We start from the raw sequence: 18571 nt of genomic DNA on the forward strand, positions 1-18571 counted from the left end.
CACACGTGTCATATTCTCCTCCACTCTGATAGGATGACCCAGTGTCAGGTTGATGATGAGGGTAATAATGAAATTGGTTGTGTTGAAGATGTCCATATGGATGATATTGATCAAAAATGAAGCCAATCAGCAGTTTTCTGTGAACAGTGTTAATTATCAAATCCTCAGTAATGATGAAGATGTAGATGACAGCGACAATGATGATGATAGTTATGGCATTCACCATAAACCTGCAGTTCTGAAGAGCAACACTTCTGGTAACTTACTGGCAGATGTTGCGCCGATCATACAAAGACAACTAGGTAGGGAGGTCCAAGTGGTCTCATGTGACCTCATCTGTTTCTCCGAGACTTGGCCAAACCAACCATGAAAAAGTCTCCCCATGCAGCTTTAGAAATGATGAAGATGAAACCGATGATGACTTTGAACCTCCTCCCTCTTAGCTGTGGGTAGGTATGCCGGCATGGTATGTGGCGGCCTGTCGGGCCAACGTGAAGAGCGGTGCCATTATGTCGGCCCTGTCGGACACAGAGATCCAGAGGGAGATCGGCATCAGCAACCCGCTCCATCGACTCAAACTCCGCCTGGCCATCCAGGAGATGGTCTCCCTCACCAGCCCCTCTGCACCGCTTACCTCCAGAACGGTACACACACACACACACACACACACATAGACTCTCTCTCTGACAGTTGCACACACACACACACACACACACACACATTCACACATTCACTTATAGTCCTACGCCCCCACATGCCTGTGACACAACCTCACACAACACAGATATGTCTTGTGTATATGAAGTACACAAAAAAATGAAATGCACATATATCCACTCTAAGGCCCACACCTCTACCACTCTTCCTTGATTGTGGGTGATGACCACCACCACCACCATCACCTTTACAAATGTTTCTTCAGAGGGGAGTTGGTTCATATAGATATCTATTCTAGTGTCCAGAAACACGTGGGGGGGGGGTACACTTTAAGTGCCATCTGACCTGCCTGAAACACACTCCCTCCCTGGGTGTCGCTCACCACACTGTGTGTGTGTGTGTGTGTGTGTGTGCGTGCGCGCGCGCTGTGTGCTCTCGTTCTCCGAGCAGTCCTCCGGAAATGTGTGGGTGACTCATGAAGAGATGGAGAACCTGGCCTCCTCCACCAAAGCGGTCAGTGCCATCTGGGTACCCCCCCCCAACCCCTACCCACCACCACCCATCCTTCCCTGTCATACACACTCACGCTCACACACTTGTGCTTCCCCCACCGAGCCACACATATGCCTGCTTCAGTAGCTTGCCTTTAACTAACCATCACAAACACACACACACACACTACTGGCACTGCATGCCAACCGAGACTGCAAACATCTTTTCTGTTTGTGCTTGCTTGTGTGTGGTCCCATTATTTGTGTGTGTGTGTGTGTGTGTGTGTGTCTGTGTGTTTCTGTGTTTGTGTGCGTGTGTGTGTGTATGACCATCGCAGGGGAGTTGCGAGGCCTTGCACAAACTTGACATATGAGGTCTTGGTCACTGACATGCATGCGCATGAATCACGGTCACACGCACACAGCTATTCTAGTTCTACTGCACGCGTGGTGCTGTACATTTTTTCTTTTTTGGATTTTTTCCCCCCGTTTTTCTCCCAGTTGTATCCGTCCAATTACCCCACTCTTCCCGAGTCGTCCCACTTGCTGCTCCACCCCCTCTGCCAATCCGGGGAGGGCTGCAGACTACCACATGCCTCCTACAATACATGTGGAGTCGCCAGCGTCTTCTTTTCCCCTGACAGTGAGGAGTTTCACCAGGGGGAGGTAGTGCGTGGGAGGATCATGCTGTTACCCCTCCCCTCCAAACAGGTGCCCCGACCGACCAGAGGAGGCACTAGTGTATCGACCAGGACACATACCCACATCCGGCTTCCCACTCGCAGACACGACCAACTGTGTCTGTAGGGATGCCCGACCAAGCTGGAGGTAACGCGGGGATTTGAACTGGCGATCCCTGTGTTGGTAGGCAACGGAGCAAACCGCTATACTACCCGGACACCTGGTGCAATACATTTTTAGTAGAGTAGAGTAGAGTAATACAGCATCATCATGCACTTAGTCTCAACTATGACTTTTTGCTTATTGTAGTCTTTCAAAGAAAAGAAAATCAACTGTAAAATATTGGCTTTACATCATCAAGTCAGCTCAGCTGTCAATTTATTTTGGCATGCTGTAGTATGACTCTATGTTACAATTCAATATTTCAGGTATATAGTCTACATTTCATTCAGATGTTGGATCACTTTTCAGACTGGTCATTACACATAGCCTACAGTCACAGTCATATGCACCTGCTATAGCAGCTACTATACTATGCTATACTATACTAGCTACTATACTATCCATACTATACTATACTAGCTACTATACAATCCATGCTATACTATCTATATGATACTATACTAGCCACTATACTATCTATACTATACTAGCTACTATACTATGCTATGCTATACTATACTATACTATACTAGCTACTATCTATACTATATTATACTATACAATACTATGCTAGCTTTGGACACCTGCTCAGCCTCCACATCTCTGGAAGTGTTGACAAATCTATCCAGCAGTGACTTATCAGGATTCAGGAGCAATTTATTGTCATTTCTTTCACGTACTTGCGTACACAAAGAAACGACATTTCGTTTCTCCCAGCCCACAGCAGTGCAACACATAAGACAAAAACACACATCCAAAATTTCCCAAAAACACCACCACCAAAAACATAAAAATAAAAAAAACCCAAAGAGAACGAAGCAAAAAAAACACGAACAGTTAACAACACAGTCCACTCAGTGCAACACAGGCCAAAAAATTCCTCTGTCCGGAGAACGAACGCCAGCCTGGATGACTCAGAACTGCTGGTCTGCATGGGCTAGCGTTTAGCATAGCCTGCCCCGCTTCCATATCCTGTCAGACCGCCCTTGGTGTTTCCCCTTAGGGCGCAGCTCCAGGCAGGGCTGTGGTCCTTGGGCCCACCGGACACAGCAGACCAGGCTCCCTCAGCCGATCCAGTGCCAGCTCTCCCAGCCAGACACCTTCGACACACCTCCCCCGCACTCCACGCGACCACACAAATGCAGACACAGACAAAAATACTGCACAGTCCACGCCAGGCAAGGCCTCCGCCAGACGGCCTCGGTGTTTCTTCTAGGGCGCAGCTCCTGGCAGGGCTGTGGTCCTTGGGCCCACAGGACACAGCAGACCAAGCTCTCTCAGCCGATCCAACGCCAGCTCTCCCCGCCATTAAACGGAAAAAAAAAAAAGACGATCAAAATAAAACTTGACATGATAACACAAACTCGGACATGGACAAAGATGCTGCACAGTCGGTACTAGGTGAGGCTGCTGCAAATGTGAGTTCGCGCCGCCATCTTCCCACAGCTCCACACATGGCATTATGAAATTCCTCCTTCTTTTTAAACGTTTTCCTTTCCCCCACACCCGGCTCGTGTTTACGGAACCGGTCGCGCTCTCGTGCTCCGATGTTCGTTTCCCCTGCTCCTTCTTCCTCGTGGTGAGCAGCGAGGTCATGTGACCTTGACTGTGCATAATGGAACTGACACACAGGAAGTTCATTTTAGAAGCATGTTGGCTCAACAACAGTCAAAGAAATTATATATAAAACAAACAAACAAAAAAACTGCAGGATTGCAGGCCAGGCACGAGGCCCTGTGCGGTCGCACACGTCCTACAACCCATGCAATGGTTCTGTGTGTGCGTGTGTGTGTCAGTGTTTACATTAAAGTCACCCATCCATGATATTGCTGTCAGCATTTTTTTATGAAGGAGTTTTAACGCTGTGATTTTGACACGTGATTTAATCGCTGAGGGGTGAAGGCAGCTCGTAGGGGGGGCCGGTGTGTGTCTCTAACTCTGTATTGTCTGTGCCATGCTGGCGGGCTCTCAGGAGAGTGAGGAGGGCAGCTGGGCGCAGGTGAGATCACCGCTGCACTGACATCTGCCTGGCTTTGATTAACAAACACTTCCCACACACCCTCACTGCAACTGTGCCTTTCATTTCACTAGCGTGCACACACACATACACACACACACACACACACTACACAGGTCATACCCTTGCTAGCAATAACTCAGATATTAAGCATATTTTTTCCTTCTCTCGATCACATTCAGAAATATGCATATGCAAATTAGGTGTAATGATGAAGCGTGCCGCGTCTGGTCGTGTGCAGACATGCATGCGCCCTTTCAGGGGGGCGATGCTGACAACTCTCTCTCCTCCAGACTCTCGCTTACGGCGACATGAACCACGAATGGATCGGCAACGAGTGGCTGCCCAGCCTGGGCCTGCCCCAGTACCGCTCCTACTTCATGGAGTGTCTGGTGGATGCCCGCATGTTGGACCACCTCACCAAGAAGGACCTGAGGAGCCACCTCAAAATGGTGGACAGCTTCCACAGGTCAGTGGCGTCCTCGCTTACATCAGCTCGCCCCTTTCTTCTTCAGACTGGATACGTTAGCATCAGCGATGAGACGCCTAATGATGTGTGCGCGCTGCTGTTTGTGGTGTCTCGATTGTGTGTTTTTCTGGGGCCGCTGTGGTTGTCTGTGTGTTCGCCCATGTTTGTGCCTTTGCGCGTGTGTGTGTGTGTGTGTGTGTGTGTGTGTGTGTGTGTGTGTGCACTAGGGCCAGTCTGCAGTATGGGATAATGTGCTTGAAGAGACTTAATTATGACAGGAAAGACCTGGAGCGCCGGAGAGAGGAGAGCCAACATGACATGAAAGGTAGATGCACACACACACACAGGCACACACGCACACACAAACACACACACACACAAATAATTTATACACTAACAGACACTTTATACAACAGATACACATCCCTACGCAATATGCACAGTCAGGCCACACTGCCACCTAGTGGTTATATTAAGTATTGCCAGGGTGGAGGATGCAAACAGCTGTAGAGTTACTTCACATTACTAGAATGACAACTGAAGTAAGGCGGGCGAGCTTTTGATTAAGTACCACACACAGAAAGAAAGATAAACACACACACACACACACACAGATGGTTTTAAGATACACACATCTAGTCAACGCTGTTGACCTTATAACCTTGAGTTCTGCACATGAACTTGACTCAGCTGTCACGTCACATCAGAATCCTCCCCCTAGTCACTCACACGTATTAACAGATGAGCGCGCGCGTGCTTACACACACACACACACACGTGATCACCGCCTGTTCCAACTTAGAAAGCAGGCCGACAGCTGTGCTTTCAGTGAACAGAGGGAGTCTGCCAGTGGGTTGACACTATGTAGAAATGCACGTTATGATCTCTTTCTCCCTCTCACCCCCCCCCCCCATTTTTCTCTCAATCTCTTTCTCAATATTTCTCTCTCTTTAAATCAAGTCATGCTGCACATCACCCCTGGTGCACATACAAACAGCAGCACAGTACTTGTTTGCGTTAGTGTTTACTCTGTCTGACCCGTCCCTCCCCATACCGTAGATATGTTGGTATGGACCAATGAGCAGGTGATCCACTGGGTCCAGTCCATCGGTCTGCGGGAATACAGCGGGAACCTGTTGGAGAGCGGCGTTCACGGCGCGCTCATCACACTCGACGAGACCTTTGACTACAGCAGTCTTGCCCTCATCCTGCAGATCCCTATGCAGAACACACAGGTGGGGATCGGGTTGAGGACTGGAGTTCAACTCGCAGCACCACAATAAAACCATTTCAACTCACCGCATTCACGGTACCGCCAACTCACACTGGCGGTTTGTGTTTTGACCCTTCAGGCACGTCAGGTTCTGGAGAGAGAGTTCAACAACCTGCTGGCTTTGGGGACTGACCGCCGCCTGGAGGAGGTAACCTCACCAGCTCTTCCTCAATTCAGTTGCAATATCTTTAAACGATGATTATGTTGTTGTTTTTTTCAACCTGAGTCTTATTTTATTTCCAACCTGGGTCTTATTTTTATAGTTTTTGCAATTGTGTGTATTTGTTATGCTATCATTTTACTCACCAACTTCATTTTGGACACAGTTTACATGGGCATCTTATGGGGCAACTGAACACAAGTGTCAGAAATGTATTCCACAAGTTCAATTCTACCCAGTTACCCAAACCATGTATTTGGAGGGGAAAATGAACATGAAAGTTAAAAGCTTTACTCGAAATATTATCAACTATCGATCCCATTGCTGAGCTACTTCCTGGTTCAACCTGCAGGAATGACCTGCCTGTACTTACTGTATGTAGGTAGTAGCACTCATTAGCTAACTACCCATCCAGCACAGTTGAGAGTCATCGATGATGATCATAGATGATAATGAAAAATGGGGTTGCTGTAAGGATAGGTTTAAGGATGGTATTCTGTGGTTTAAGGATGGTATTCTGTGGTTTAAGGATGGTATTTTATGGCACCATAAGACACCATTGCAAAGCTTTGTTCAGCGATGGGCCGGTGTCCATCATCTCTAAAATGAAATGATCATCATAACTGATATGCATGATGGCAAAAGCTGTTCAAATAAGACCCAGGTTGTAAAAAACCCAGATTGTCCTTTAAAACGATGGCAGATTTTCTGACCCTTCTCTCGCCTTTCTCGCTCTCTCTCACTCTTGGTCTGTCTCTCTGCACTGCATGCTGGGAGGTTGGGTGTGTGAGGGTGGTGGATTTGAGATTGGTGTGGAGTTTGAATTGTCTGCTGTCTTTTTTTTTAATCTTCCCCTCTATTCTTCATCTGTCCTATATGCATGATCGGGTAAGTCAAGTCAATTGTATTTGTATAGCCCAATATCACAAATTACAAATTTGCCTCAGTGGGCTTCCTTAATAATTTTTACCGAGTGTTCAGTGGTTTTGTTGGGTGGTTTTCAGAAGGAATGGCGTCCTCCGAGACGCCATCTCCGTCCATCCGTCATGGGATTCGGGTAGTCCCACCGGAGACCAGTGTGATGGTGGAGGAGGTTTTGTTGGCTGCAGGAGAGCAAGTTGGACATGACAGTTTATAGTTTGCTTCCAGGATGAACAAGGCTGTGGTGGTATTTTTGAAGGAGGAGTGTCATGTCAGCGAGATGATGGAGAGTGGTGTAGTAATCAGGGATATGTATAGTGCTGTTTTCCCATCGTTGGTTCCCTCTACCAGAATCACAGTGTGGGATGTTCTGCCATTTATCTCAAATGAGCTGTTGGAAAATGAACTGCGGAGGTTTGGTAAATTTGCCAGTGCTTTCGAAACGGGCCGTCTCGGATGTAAAGATCCGAAGCTGAAACATGTTCAGTCATTCCGGAGACAGGTATTTATGTTTTTGGACTCTCTGACAGAGTTTGGAGGATTTATTGAAATTTTACAATAAAAAAATTGTACATACATATATGAAGTCAATGTTTAGATTTACATAGAAACCCCTCCAGAAAAAACAGCAACCAAAATTCAACATAGGAAAAAAAAACCCAAAAAACAAACAAACAAACAAACGTATAGCCTGGACGCCTAGCCAATTAGAGAAAACCCAGCTTGTATACGCAAGACAAATAAACAATATTATAAAATGAAATTATAGATTATACAGAAAAAAATATAATGGTAAAAAAATAGTTAAGGGATACACCCATATCACCACACATGTAAATAGATAACACCAAGTTTATGGGGTGTCAAGTGACTGCAGTTCCTTAACAATTTTAAAGAAAGGAGCCCACGTTTTATGAAATCTGGTCGTTGAGCCCTTTGTGACACATCTTATTGTCTCCATCTTAATAAAATACAAAATGTCCCTGAGCCACATAGCGTGAGATGGGGTAGTGGGTGGTTTCCACCATAATAAAATGAGGCATCTGGCCAGAAGAGTTGTGAAAGCTACCAGGTCTGCTTTATGTGATGGTAATAGCAGGTCAGCAGGAGGGACACCAAAGCAAGTTGTTAAAGCTGTCGGCCTAATTGGGATCTCAACACTATTTGAAATTGTTTTAAAAATTTCTGACCAAAAATTGAATAGGGAAGGGCAGGACCAAAACATGTGAATATATGTGGCCGGGGTCTGATGGCATCTGTCACAGGTGGGATCAGTGTTATCATAAATCTTAGCTAACCTAACTTTAGTTAAATGTGAACGGTGTACAGTTCTTTGCATCAATCCATGTCTAGTACAAATTGAAGAGTGGACCCGCCATAGAATTACCTCCCACTGGTCTTCTGTGATCTCTACTCCTCCTCCCATCCCCTCTTAATATGTTGCAATGAAGAGGGGCGCCGCGAGGAAATCAGACCATAGGTAGCAGATATAATCCCCTTTGTGTAAGGTGAGGGTCTTAAAAAGGGGTCAGTAGGAGTGGCATCCGGGAGATTTGGAAATTGAGAGCTAATATTACGGACGGAGTTTGGAGGTTTTCTTCAGAGTTAAACATGGTAATGGCTCGTAGTTCTGGACAGTTGAAATGTTTTGAGTGTGGCGATGTCAGCCATAAGTGGTTGCATGTCCGCATAGACAGCAAGCGGAGGCAGACACCTCAGATGCAAACATCCCACCCCCTGATAGTGTCTCCAAGGTGGGGAGAGGAGAACAGAGTGAGTCGGAGGAACAGCCAGCCCCACCGGTTGTAGGTGAGGAAATAGGCTCCAGGCTAATTAGTAGTTCCATTACTCCAGTTGGCTTCTCTGATCACCATCTCATCACTGTAGATTTGATCATTTCTCTTGGGCAAAAAGTTAGGTTGTATTGGCATTTCAACAAGTTGCTGCAGGATAGCATTTTCTGCCAGAGCTTCGAACAGTTTTGGGCCTGTTGGCAAAGTAAAAAAGATAATTTTGATTTGCTGAGGTAGTGCTGGGAAGTGGTTAAGGCACAGATTCGTGTCTTCTGTCAGCAGTATGCTTCTCACTTCACTGCTAGGATTAAAGCAGCAGTTCAGGAGCTGGAGAACAGTATTAAGAACATTGAGTGTACTATGAACAGTAATCCATACTTTGCTGCTGGTGGCCTGCTGCAAGAAAAAAGCCTGGAGCTCAGGACTTTCATGCAGGAGAGAATGAAAGGAGCCCTCGTTAGGTCACATTTCCTCAACATCAAAGACGTGGATACTCCAAGCTCTTTCTTCTTCAGTTTGCAGAAGACTGTTGCCAGGGGCAAACTGATGACATCCCTAAAGCTCCCCAGTGACAGGGTGACAACTGATCCAAAGGAAATGAGGAGTCATACTGTGGCTTTTTACTCTTCTCTCTTTGGAGCAGAGGAGTGTGATCAGGACAGTGCTGCAGAGCTGCTGGAGGGGCTTTCTCAGCTCAGTCCCAAGGAAAAGGCAGACCTGGACAGAGAACTCAGCTTGGAGGAGCTGACTCTAGCTGTTAGTCAGATGGCTTCAAGATGGGCTCTAGGAATAGTTGGGCTCACCACTGACTTTTATAAGCATTTCTGGTGTTCTGTTGGACCTGACCTGCATGAAGTTCTCTTGGAGTGCTTCCATGCAGGGGCTATGCCTGTCTGTTGTAAGAGGGCAGTTCTCCCCCTATTCCCTAAAAAGGGAGATTCAGCTTTGCTGAAAAACTGGAGGCCAGTGGCCCTTTTATGCTTGGACTATAAAATGCTTTCCAGAGCACTGCCAAACAGACTAAGAAACTATCTGGATATACTTGTTCATATGGACCAAACATACTGTGCACAGGGCAGAACAACAATGGACAATCTTTTTTTTTTCATGATGTGATTGACCTATGTAAATGTTATGATCTTGACATTGGTATTCTCTCCTTAGATCAAGAAAAAGAATTTGACAGGATGGGCCATGGCTATTTGTTTTCAGTACTTAACGCATTAGGTTTTGGTGACCATTTTGTATCATGGTTGGGGTTAATACAGTGGTTCTGAGTGTTTGGTGAAGCTTGTCGGAGGGTTGAGCCAGCCAGTCCCTGTGCAGAGCGGGATAAGACAGGGTTGTCCCATCTCAGGGCAACTTTACAGTCTGGCTATTGAACCTCTGCTGTGCAGGCTGAGAAACCATCTCAGCAGGCTTTCACTGTCAGGCATGCAGCACAACCTACCTTTGATAGTTTCTGCCTATGCAGGTGATTTAAATGTGTTTGTCAGGGATCAGGGGGATGTGAAGGCACTACAGGATAGTCTGGCTTGTATCAGAAGGCTTCGTGAGCAAAAGTAAACTGGGCAAACAGTGAGGCCTTACAGGTAAGACAGTGGAGAGAGAGAGGGCAGTACCCAGTCTGCCTGCAGGTCTGCAGTGGGGGAGTAGAGGGATGAATGTGTTGGGGGGGTTATTTTTTGGCACAGGGGATTATCAGAGGCAGAATTAGGGAGGTGTGATGGAGAAAGTGTGTGACAAGTTGTCTAAATGGAAATGGTTGCTACCCCGCTGTCGTATAGAGGTCAAGTTTTGGTTGACAATAACTTGGGTGCCTCGACACTGTGGTGTAGACTGATTGTTCTACCGCCACCAAGAGGCCTGATTGAAGATATTCAGTGGGCCATAGTGGACTTTTTTTCTGGTCAGGGCAGCACTGGATCCAAGCCCCTGCCTCATACTTGCCAGATGAACAAGGAGGACAGGGTCTTGGGGACATTACCTCGTGGGCGATAGCCTTTAGGCTGAAGATCCAAAGGAGTTGAATCAAGTGCAACTGGACTTGGTATATATCCGTGAAGATGTTTCGCTTCTCATCCAAGAGGCTTCCTCAGTTCGTGCCTTTCTGACTAGACCAAGCTAGTCTGACTGGCTGGTGATGAGACTCAGAATTTATCCTCTAGGAGTCGTTGTCAGAGCTATTGATGTGTGTGGCTCTTTGTGATCCGATGTTTACCAACTCCCGTCGCTAACAGAGCCATAGATATGCGTGGCTCTTTTGTGTACCGATGTCCAGCCGTGCCCGTCGCCATCGGAGCTATTGATTTGCATTTGTTTAGCGGCGACGGTCGTTGGGGGTGTTAGTTTCGACTTCATTGTTCAGTGGTCATGAGAATCGTTGGAGCCGTTAGTGACCGACTGTTGTTCTTGGAGGCTAGGCTTCTTGAGTCTCCTGGGTAGAGATGAAAGGACGGCATTGTAAGAACAACAGTCGGTCACTAACGGCTCCAACGACTCTCATGACCACTGAACAATGAAGTCGAAACTAACACCCCCAACGACCGTCGCTGCTAAACAAATGCAAATCAATAGCTCCGATGGCGACGGGCACGGCTGGACATCGGAGCACAGGAGAGCCACGCATATCAATGGCTCCGATAACGACGGGCGGGGCCATAACATACACAAAAGAGCCACGCATATCTATGGCTCTGTTAGCGACGGGCGTTGGTAAACATCGGATCACAAAGAGCCACGCACATCAATAGCTCTGACAACGACTCCTAGAGGATAAATTCAGAGTCTCATCACCAGCCAGTCAGACTAGCTTGGTCTAGTCAGAAAGGCACGAACTGAGGAAGCCTCTTGGATGAGAGGCGAAACGTCTTCACGGATATATACCAAGTCCAGTTGCACTTGATTCAACTCCTTTGGATAACCATGACCTGGATGAATGAGAACATTCACAGACATCTTTAGGCTGAAGACCACACAGAGACTTTTTTACCACTGTGGTTTGCGGTGGCTAGTCACAGCCAAGCTCATCCTGTGGAGCTAGTCATCTGGGATACAGTAAGCAACTGTTTCTGCAGGGGCTGGAGAAGGCAGATCTGACAGGCCTGTTGCCTTTCTACACCTCTGTCCTAGATGCATGGGGGATCCTGAAGGCCTCCAGGGAGCCTGCTGCTATGGCTGGTCTGTGGCTGTTTGAGGAGCCACTGTTTTGCAACAGCTTCATTCAGGCCTGGACCCTGTCCTCAGCCAGCATAGGATCTTCTCTGAAGGAGGCCAGATGTGTGAAGCTGGAACATCTACTGATGCCCACTGAGACCCTGCAACAACGCACCCACATCAGACCCAAGTTGTTGAAACACGTTATTGACGAGGTGTGTGCGTCATTTCCAGAGTACCTGAAGACATTTATGATGGAGGACCGTGAGCTAGCTGGTCAGTGGGAGGAGGATGTGGAATATAACTTTCCACAGTTGACTGTCTCTCCTAATGTGGGGGAGTGGCAGGCGGTGGAGGGCTGACTCCTTTCTTTCATGACCCCATGGCTGGATAAGTTTGAGCACCTGGAAAAAAGGCGATTTACATCCTGTGTGTGAAGGTGAGGCACTTTTAGTCTCCGCAGGCCATTAAAGCATTGAGGTGGACTGAGTTTTTTGGCCCAGGCTCTTCCCCGAAAGTTTGCTGGCAGTTCCTGTACACGCTACCGGTTGAAAAACAGTCGGCTAGGGTGTCCGGTTAGTGTAGCAGTCTATTCTGTTGCATACCAACACAGGGCTCACCAGTTCAAATCCTCATGTTACCTCCGGCTTGGTCGGGCATCCCTATAGACACAATTGGCCATGTCTACAGGTGGAAGCCGGATGTGGGTATGTGTCCTGGTCACTGCACTAGCCCCTCCTCTGGTCGCATGAGGTGCCTGTTTGGGGGGGAGGGGGAACTGGGGAAATAGCGTGATCCTCCCACACGCTACATCCCCTTGGCGAAACTCCTCATTTTCAGGTGAAAAGAAGCGGCTGGCAACTCCATATGTATCAGAGGAGGCATGTGGTAGTCTGCAGCCCTCCCCGGATCGGCAGAGGGGGTGGAGCAGCGATCGGGATGGCTCAGAAGAGTGGGTTAATTGGCCGGATACAATTGGGGAGAAAATCCAGGAGAAAAAAACCCCCAAACTGTCAACTTACCTCCAGTGGAGGATTGTGCATGGAGTGATAACCACGAACAGACACAGAACACCCCTGGATCCTGGTCACAGGGAGGCGTGTCTTTTTTGTTCACAGTGTGAAACTCTTAACTAATTTATTTGCCCAGTGTCGTAGGTTGGTGGGTATGTTTGAGTTGTTAAGGGGTTGGTTTTTGAGCTTGGGGGAGGCTTTTTCTTTTCAGTTGTTTGTCTATGGTCCCAAATACCGAGCCAGGAAGAAAGGTATGCAAACACTTATAAACTTCATATCAGCTACTGCCAAATTAGCCATCGGGCTGAGCCGTAAGAACCGGGCCCAGGCAGTGGATTGTGTGGACTCTGTGCAGGCTCTTACAGGTCTGCTTAAGGCTCGGCTCAGGGTGGAGCATGCCTACTACAAAGTGGTAGACACTCTAGAGGCTTTCAGCCTTAAATGTGCAATAGGGGGAGTATTGTGTTCAGTGGTAGATGATGAAGACCTGGTCTTGTCTTTCTAATTGGTGTAATGAGGGAATGTCTGGGCTGTATTGTTGGCTCATGTGTTTTTTTTCCACTTGCACTATTGTAGTTGATGTACTTTTGCCTGTATGCCAATTGTAGTGCTTAATAAAGGTTTTTGTAAAATCAAATCTCTCTCTCTCTGTCTGCATCTCTCTCTCCAGAGTGGGGATGACAAGTCATTCCGACGCTCTCCATCATGGCGTAAGAGGTTTCGCGCACGGGAGGGCGGGACGGGTCTGGGAATGATGGCGGGCTCCATGGAGACGCTGCCCGCTGGCTTCCGTTTGCCCTCCATGTCCATGCCCCCCTCCATGTCTCTGGTGGCCAAGAAACAGCTCCAGCCCGAAGGTGTGCTACAACAGCAGCCAACCAACGCACTTTTGTTTGTTTGTTTGCTTGTTTTAACAGATCCTAAAGCCTTGCCTGTACATTCAGCCCCATCTATCGGTGTGTTCGTAACTTGTGTGTATGTTTGTGGCCGTGTGTGTGTGTTCGTGAAAGTATGCTTACCTTTCTCACAGCTTGGCCTGACTAACTGCATGCTGTCTCCTCTCTGTCCTGCTCCGCCATGTCCCTCTGTACCGCGCTCTCTCTCTAGCACCTCCCCCGGCGCCTCCGAGAATCGACCCCTCCACCGTAAGGACCTATTCATGCTAACTCCTCTCCGCTTACTAAAAGGAGCACTAATTCTAACAGGTAAGCTAGTTTAAAAGAAAAAAACAAAAACACGATTCGATACTTCTCCACTGAGCACTGGGCCCGATGTTAACTTGGTGGCGTTGGCACTCATCTGTGTCAGAATATATGCGGCTAAATGTTGCCCCCTTTTAGACTAAAACTGTTTAATGAGTGAATACATAATTATGTCAGGGTTGCCAACTCTCACACATCTGGTGTGAGTCTCACGCTTTCGGGATCTGTCTCATGCTGTCATGACACCAAGGCAAATCTCACGCCAAAACACTGTAACAGCAGCAGAGATGAACAGGCGAACATAAAAGTCTTTCCAGTGTAGTAATGGTTTCAAAGTCTTTCTGGTATAGTAACAGTTAAACCAAGTGAATGACTTTGACCCTAGAAGATTGGTGCGCGATGCTTCTCTCTGTGTTGAATAAATGCTCTGTAAACAGCCAGCTAGCTTGCGTTAGCTTTTAGCTGTTACGTTAGCTAGCTAAAGTTAAGTGCGTGGCACAGAGGAATGAAAGCAAAATCTCACTCCAGCCAGCTTACCAAAGTTGGCAACTCTGATTATGTATCACTCAAACAAGTTTTACCGTCTAAGATTCACGACACAAGCCCATATATTGTGCTTGAATACTTTAATTGTTTTTGTTTTATTAGTGGCTGTTTAGGCCAAGATTTACTATGTCTACAAGACTTTAATGTTTTAACCAAATTTAGTGTGATTGACACTTAAAAGCCAAATTTGATTGCAAAAGTGAAAGTCTAGTAGCTGCGTAAATCTTAGCCTAAATAGCAACTACTAAAACACAAAGAAATTAAAGGTTTTTAAGTTAAAGTAGCTCATTACATTCACCCGTTGTTTCAGTTATTTCATCCTTCAATCAGCGAGACATTATTGCCTTCAAATGGAAATTGTCAGTTTGTGGTTTCCAAAACGGGAGGTCAAGCGCACAATATGTGTCGTGTTCAAGTAGTTAATCTTCTACTGCGTACATTTTACTTTCTGGTTAAAAATTTTTTCCCGTCCTATTTTTGTATGGTTGGCGCTCTGAACATGTTTCAATAATTGCATTTTTCACTTTTTAACCCCCCACCCCCACCCCACCCAAATATATTTTTTTGTTGCCCAAGGGCAACAGGGTGCCATAAGGGTACAAAACACCAAGGAAAATCAGGTATTTACAGAACATATCTTGTAAGTTATAGTAGAAGCAAACACTTCTCAGGAATTATTCTCAGAACATATTCATTGTGGAACAATTTCAAAAATTTGTTTTAAAATCAATATTTCAACTTCTGAATTTTTAATTAACCATTGGCGTGCTTGAATACACTTTTCTTGTGCATTCCTGATACTCACTCCCACCATATGCTCTCAACATTTATTCTTGCTGTCTAACATACACTACATGGTCAAAGGCATGCGGGCACCCAAACATCACATCCATGTGTGCTTGTTGAACATCTCATTCCAAAACCATGGGCATTAATATGGAGTTGGCCCTCCCTTTGCGGCTATAACAACTTGCCACTCTTTTGGGAAGGCTTTCCACTAGCTTCTGAAACATGACTGTAGGGATTCGCTCCCATTCAGCCACAAGAGCATTAGTGAGGTCGGGCTGTAATGTTGGGGAGAAGGCCTGGCTTACAGTTGGCGTTCCAATTCATCCCAAAGCTGTTGGATGGGGTTGAGGTCAGGACTCTGCAGGCCAGTCAAGTTCTTCCACACCAAACACAGCAAACCAGACCATGTCTTTATGGAGCTCGCTTTGTGCACAGAGGTATTGTCATGTTGAAACAGGACAGGGCATTCCCCAAACTGTTGCCACAAAGTTGGAAGCGCACAGTTCTCTAGAATGTAAGATTTCAATTCACTGGATCTGAAGGGCCTAGCCCAAACCATGAAAAACAGCCCCAGATCACTATTCCTCCTCCACCAGAATTTACAGTTGGAACTATGCATTCGGGCAGGTATCGTTCTCCTGGCATCCGCCAAACCCAGATTGGTCTGTTAGACTGCCAGATAGTGAAGCATGATTCATCACTCCAGAGAATATTTCCACTGCGCCAGAGTCCAGTGGCGGTGTGCTTTACACCACTCCAGCCAACATTTGGCATTGCGCGTGGTGATTTTAGGCTTGTGTGTCACTGCTTGGCCATGGAAACCCATTTCATGAAGCTCCCGCCGAACAGTCAATGAGCTGTTCAGTATGACCTGTTCAACTGCCAATGTTTGTCTATGGAGATTGCATGGCTGTATGCTTGATTTCTTTGCACCTGTTAGAAGTGGGTGTGGCTGAAATAACCGAACCCACTAAATAGGAGTGTCCACATATATTTGTCATGTAGTAAGCACAGCAGTCTCTTTGTGTTTAGTTCTTTCCCCCAGTAGTAATTCTTACTATGTAAATGTCTCACTGTGTCTCAAGTCAGATTCTGGGATCCGTTGTTCCTCACTGTCAATGCCTTCAAGCTCACTGCCTTCACTAGCCAATGACATCACCCTAAGGCTCCTTTCGCTCATACATTTTTTTTTTGTGTCCATTGCCTGTGAATATTAGTTGATATGTTGGCAAAATAGAAACCAAAGCCATGCTTTGCATGTCCTACGTTGAGCATGATTTTTGCCCCGAAAAAAGGCCTAACTACCCTCGGGTAATGAAAAGAAAAACACATTTTTCCAATATATAAAAGTGAAAAATGTGTCTAAAACCTGTCAAATATGCTTCCTGGGCAGTTAATACACATGCACATATTTTTGTTCCTAAGATATGTTTGTTTAAATATGATAAAAAGGACATTTATCTTACCCTGTAGTCGGACTGTACACCCATGCAGCTCCACTTGCTGCCAGGATGTCCTGCCTCCTCTGGATGCACCAGAGCCTCTCTCTTACCTCACTGGATTGTACACAGACGTGTCATCGTGCATTCTGATGTGTAAGGATTTGAAAAGGGGTCTGGGGAATCAACAAGGTTTTCTGTTGCTTCAGAGCAACGACGTGCGGTAGACGGTTAAATCGTGAGAACGCCGCTGCGAGGCAGCCGGGGAAACATTAAGTCGTAAAGCAACGGAGGCGATCAGTTTAGCTATCGAACAGCTAGCGGGTCAGTCTCTCGCTTTCCAACAGAAGCTGCAAAAGGAATAAGGACAGAGGAGAGACAAGACTGTTGGGAATATCAATATTTCCCTCAGGTTTGTTGTTAAATTACTTAAAAAGACACTTTTCGGCTTAGACTATGATGTGATTACGTGCCCAAGTCACCGTCTCTTGAACAGATGACCTCTGAAGTCGTGAATACCAAAACGGTTGTTCATGTTGACGAACATGTTAAATATGAACCCATGTGCCGCTCTGGTGGCCGAGCGGAACAAACCGCCATTCTTGCAGTCCGCTCGTCATGTGGCTGGGAGGTTCGTATCCCAGACTCGCCGTAGCCGGTCACGGCCAGAACATCCACGGGGTAAGGCATTCAATAGGCCACCCTTACCCGAGGGATAGTGGGTGTAGATCGGTGTAGTGTTTGGGGACTCATCGTTCTCCAGCGACCTCTCTGGCCCATCCGGGCGCCTGCAGCCAAGCAACTGAAAGCATTCCCCCTGCGTCTCCTTCGCGGCCTGACGGTGATGCAATCCATGCGAGGCTTCAGCGTGTAAAATGGCGAGAGCAGCCGACATGAGTTTGAAGGAAGCTGGTGTTACGACTATCTCCTTCCTGTGGAAACGTGAGCCAGGGGAGTTATTCGACAAGAGTCCCGGCCATATGCCATTGGGTTAATCGGGTTGGGTAAGGGGAAAAACTAGAAATAAATTTATATATATATTAAAAAAAAATGAACCCATCTGAAGACGCCTTCGGACCTAGCAGAACAGGGCATCTGGGTAGCGTAGCAGTCTATTCCTTTGCCTACCAACATGGGGCTCTCCGGTTCAAATCCCCATGTTACCTCCGGCTTGGTCGGGTGTCCCTGCAGACACAATTGGTCGTGTATGTGGGTGGGAAGCCGGATGTGGATATGTGTCCTGGTCACTGCACTAGCGCCTCCTCTGTTCAGTCGGGGCACCTGTTCAGGGGGGGGGGGGGTAGCGTGATCCTCCCACGTGCTATGTCCCCCTGGGGAAACTCCTCACTGCCGGGTGAAAAGAAGAGGCTGGCGACTCCACGTGTATCGGGGGAGGCATGTGGTAGTCTGCAGCCCTCCCCGGATTGGCAGAGGGGGTGGAGCAGCGACCGGGACGACTCGGAAGAGTGGGGTAATTGACCAAGTACAATTGGGGAGAAATTGTACTTGGCCAATTGACCCCCCCCCCCCCCCAAGGGGGGGAATAAAATAAAAAAAGACCTGGCAGAGCAGGTGAATGTCTTTTAAGTAGCAGCAGTACTGGTGGTACCCGAGGACGCAATTGAGGAAAAACTGCACTAACCTACAGAGGCAGTGCTTCAGCTGAAGGGGTTTTTATGGGACAAGGAGAAGAATCTGGCTCGCAGAAGCTCTCTCTCACTCCCTCTTTGTCTTTCTTTCTCTCCCTCCCAGTGCATTCTCATTACCTGTATGGACATATGCTTGCGGCCTTTCGAGAGTGA

The 18571-nt window shown here is 47.1% G+C and overlaps 1 protein-coding gene across 1 annotated transcript in view; it reads left to right on the forward strand.

Moving 5' to 3' along the window:
• ppfia4 (PTPRF interacting protein alpha 4) overlaps positions 1–18571 on the forward strand; it is a 102557-nt gene extending 83986 nt beyond the window's left edge. The window contains 9 exon segments of the mRNA XM_056301802.1: positions 444–644; positions 1108–1170; positions 3964–3990; positions 4302–4477; positions 4705–4802; positions 5537–5712; positions 5830–5898; positions 13464–13650; positions 18522–18571. Coding sequence (XP_056157777.1) covers positions 444–644; positions 1108–1170; positions 3964–3990; positions 4302–4477; positions 4705–4802; positions 5537–5712; positions 5830–5898; positions 13464–13650; positions 18522–18571 — 1047 coding nt within the window.

Source organism: Lampris incognitus, chromosome 2 (genome assembly GCF_029633865.1).
Source record: "Lampris incognitus isolate fLamInc1 chromosome 2, fLamInc1.hap2, whole genome shotgun sequence".
In the NCBI taxonomy this organism is placed as follows: Eukaryota; Metazoa; Chordata; class Actinopteri; order Lampriformes; family Lampridae; genus Lampris; species Lampris incognitus.